The sequence below is a fragment of the Solanum pennellii genome, chromosome 1, assembly GCF_001406875.1.
Source record: "Solanum pennellii chromosome 1, SPENNV200".
Classification (NCBI taxonomy): domain Eukaryota; kingdom Viridiplantae; phylum Streptophyta; class Magnoliopsida; order Solanales; family Solanaceae; genus Solanum; species Solanum pennellii.
The window spans coordinates 103869675-103873981 of record NC_028637.1 but is presented as its reverse complement, the minus strand read 5'-3'; the positions used below and the strand labels follow the sequence as shown (position 1 = coordinate 103873981).

The 4307-nt window shown below is 34.2% G+C and overlaps 1 protein-coding gene across 2 annotated transcripts in view; it reads left to right on the top strand.

Moving 5' to 3' along the window:
* Window positions 1–1918, top strand: part of LOC107008021 (vesicle-fusing ATPase) — a 9121-nt gene extending 7203 nt beyond the window's left edge. For both annotated transcript variants that reach the window (XM_015206907.1, XM_027918359.1), the window contains 3 exons: window positions 388–510; window positions 1167–1232; window positions 1421–1918. In XM_015206907.1, the coding sequence (XP_015062393.1) occupies window positions 388–510; window positions 1167–1232; window positions 1421–1564 (333 nt within the window). In that variant the 3' untranslated portion in view covers window positions 1565–1918. The remainder of the gene's footprint in view (window positions 1–387; window positions 511–1166; window positions 1233–1420) is intronic.
* The last annotated feature ends 2389 nt before the right edge of the window (window positions 1919–4307 follow it).

The following is a 4307-nucleotide window of genomic DNA, read 5'->3' as shown; positions in this document are numbered from 1 at the left end:
GGAGTTGCATCTGTGAAGTTCTTTAGTTCTTTTGCCCCACTAGAAGGAAAAGTAAAGGTAGCCTAGTGGCCAATGAAGTGGTTAAGAATCATGAGGTTCAGGTTTAAAGCCCCGGAGAGACAAAAAAAAAACACTAGGATACCCTATTGCTGGTGGGAAGTATCCATGGAATTAGTCGATGTGTGCCAAAGTTGCTCCGGACACCACAATTATTAAAAAAATCAAATAATAAGCATATATTAATATTAAGCTGTGGAGAAAAAAGCTAGAACGGCCAAGACGCAGGGATGACTTTTTTGCTTTGCTGTGATCTGGATTTCATTACATTGTGGTTGGATATGGAACTGCTTTTTGCTGATGAGTCTTACAACTGGTTTCACGTTACAGGGTAAAAAGATTCTTGTGATTGGAACTACTAGTGAATCCGGTTTCTTGGAGTCAGTTGGCCTTTCTGATGCCTTCTCAGTCACTTACCATGTTCCAACACTGAAGACAGAAGATGCCAAGAAGGTAAGAGGGCATCCAAACTGCCACATTTTATTTTTCATGCACGTTCCTTCTCCAGTTGAATAACTATTTAGCTCCAAGATGAAGAAAGATACATTCATGTTTGACAAGAAAAAAGTGGGTTCATATGTTCAGTCAAACAAGAAATTCCAAACAGATTCTTATGACCAGAGTATTTCTTGAAAGAGAACGGAAGAAATTCTATACATTTGTAGAGCCAGATAAGTGCAGTAATGCTTAACTAGGACATCTGAATTAGGTATTCCCAGATAAAGTAGTGCAGTGTTAATGGCTGATCAACTCCTTTACGCAGAGATTTCACATTTTACTGGACAGATAATCGTAACAAGAGGATTAGCAAACACTATCTTGTGAACTCTGCGTCGTGCAAAATGGTGGCTTCGTCATTGATGCCACTTAATTTGTCAATATATCATATCTATTGGGCTCTTGTTGATCCATTTTTTCTTTTTTGACTGATTAAAAAGGAAGATTGGAGCAAATGAGCTAGTGATTTGAGAAAATTTTGCATCACTCTCTCTCATTATACTAGATACTTTCTCAACTCTAATTCATTAGTGCAATTACTGGAGAAGTCTGACCCAATATCATCCCTTTATTGTACTGCCCTAGTATTGATGTTTTGATGTTCTTTGCAGGTGTTGCAACAACTTGCTGTCTTTGCAAGCGATGACGTTGATTCTGCTGCTGAGGCCTTAAATGATGTAAGTTTCAAGGCTCTCTGCTCCCTGGCTTTCTGACCAGCACGCTGTGATGCATGTCTTTTCTTTAAACCAGCTGTTCATATTTGTCTCATCGCCTTCTGATTTGGGGCGCTGCTTGAGAAATTAAAATTTCAGGCACGTTACAGAGTATTTATAGCTAACTCTTGATTTCTATGGTCTTATGATAGATGCCCATCAAGAAACTCTATATGGTTGTTGAAATGGCTGCACAGGGTGAACATGGTGGGACAGCAGAAGCCATCTATTCTGGCAAAGAAAAGATTAATATCGCACATTTCTATGATTGCCTTCAAGATATTGTTCGATATTGAGTGTGTGGTCTCGAGTAATTTAGGTAGGAACCATGGTTTTCCTCTTACCGTTGATTGCTGATTTGCACACACCCCGTTGATGGGGTTCTTCTATTCATGAGTTATTCAGAGGTATTTATTGGCGATTTACGCAAGATGTGTTAGAGCTCATTCGTGAACTTCATTTGCTTTCTAATTTTTGGTACTTCCTTTTCTGTTCGTTTTGTTGTGCCAGCGTATTGTAAGTAATCTCTGTTCAGTTGAACTTTGCACCTTAATACGAATATTTTCATGGTAAAGCATTTTATACTGCTTGTCCATCGGTTGAACATGTTTGGAGAAGCATTTGATGCACAATAGTACTGTTTATGTTTATTCCCAGGGCTTTTTAATGCACTTTCCACACTTATTATGATAACATCACCGATATTTGTGTCTTTATAACAACTCTAGGGTGAGGGTCAAGGTGAACTCAGATATTTGGCTAAATTGAGGCGATGGTTTTGCAATCCATAGCTCAATAATGATAGACAGGAAATGATATCAAGATATTTCACAACACTAAAATCAAGAAAAATATCTTACATTTCTTGCCAAAACAAATCTAACGTTCCATTCCCTATGCTTTATTCACGAACTTCGATAAACAATTTACTTTTTGTAAAATTTAGTGATTGAAATTGTTTTGGTTAGTAAGGCCATTTAACACACAAAAGTTGGTACTACTGAGAGTTGAAAGAACAATAATATACTTCAAATTAGAAAATAATTAACAAACTGTTATAAAATCAAGTTCATAAGAATATAATTATAAAGAGAAGACAAGAGAAGTAGATAGGAAATTTTCTTCTTATTCAAGTGTATATTACAATGGTGAATGATAACTCTAAGTATAGGTAGAGAAATCAATCAAAAGGTCATCATGTTTAATGTCACATTATAGATACATTTCTATCCCAAAAAGGTTCATATCATCTTGAGAATGCATATCCATAATAAGTATAAGTATATGATATACTTAATGAACAATCCACTTAATTTAATGTATTTATAACTCCCCCTTGGATCTCTATAGATAATGTGCCTCGTTAAAACCTTACTAGGAAAAACCTTGTGGGAAAAAAATTCTAGTGAAAGAAAGAGTACACATATCTTTTTGATACGCACTATTTGTTGTCTCATTAAAAACCTTGCTAGGAAAACCCAGTGGTAAAAAACCTCGGTCAAGGGAAAAAGAGTGCAACGCGTATTATACTCCCCTGATTAAAACATCACTTAATTTCTTGTGATGATGTCTCCAATCTTCGTACATTGTGGTTGGTATATTCTTTTTCAAAGAAAAACCACACATTTCCTGAATATGGTGTGTCATTTATCTCAACCAGACACACTTTCGAGTTGCTTCATCGAGGACTTTTATTTCTGCATAGCAACATTTGCTTCATTGATTACCAGGATATTATTGTGCCCTCACATACAAACACATAGCGTGCTTGAGATAAAGCTTTATGCGGATCAGATAAATATTTTGCATTTTGCGTAACCAATCAATTTTGTCTTGGATTCCTCGGAATAGAATAAACCCATAACTAAGGTCCTTCGAGGATATTCAATCATGTGTTCAACACCATTTCAATGTCCTTTTATCAGGGAGAAACTGAATCTGCCAGTAAATTTACTGCAAAACAAATATCTGGTCAAATATTGTTAGTAAGATGCACTAGTGCCCTGATTGCACCAAGTTATGGAGTTCCATCACCAAGAAGTTCTTCATCCTTCTTTTGAGATCAAACTGAATCATCATTTACGTCAAGTGATCTCATAATCATTGGGGTACTCAATGAATGTGATTTATCCATATAAAATTGCATCAAAACTTTTCAGTGTATGTGCACTGTTAGACAAATATTTCATTTGTCAAATTATCAATCTGTAGGTCAAGACAAAATTGTGTCTTACCAAGACATTTTCATAAAATACAAGGACAATCAGGGTCATTCTTTCGTACCCTTTTCTTCCTTGACTATTTCAATCCATATAAGGATTCTTGAAGCTTTATTGAAAAAGTTTTCTTCGAACTTTCATATGTTTCAGATACCTCGATTGCTTCAACGAGTTTCATATAACCTTCATTGTCTAGCTAGACATGACAATTATTCATTATATGCATTCAAGTTTTCATATGTTGTTCCGGAAGGAGGGGGTATATTTCTATCCCAAAAAGGTTCATATCACCTTAAAAATACATATCCATGATAGTGATTTAAGCTTAATGTATAATCCACTTAATTTAATGTATATATAACACAAACAAAATTTTAATAATTATAAAATACTAACTATTAGTAAGAGCTTACATCTTACAAATAAGCAAATATTTAATAATTGTAGCTTTAATTAATTTCAAAGTCTTGTATTTAAATAATGTGTTGTCTATTTAGAAAGAAAATTGAAAGACGTTTTTTTTTTTTTCAAAAAAAAAGATTAATATCTTGAATCAGATTCAGTTTATCAAGACGTTAAATGCTTGATTCTAAATATATTCTACCAAGGTTGTAACTTGTACGCAGGCTAAGTGATTGAAAATAAATATTACTTTATAATATATACACACCTTTTGTCACAAGAAAAATATGTACATTCACAGTACTCCACTTTAATGGTTTAAATAACTTTGTTATCTGCAAGGTCTATTCTGTTTTCCACACTTACTCTTTTGGTGGTATATACATAAATTTATATTGTAAAGTATTTATTATTTTAT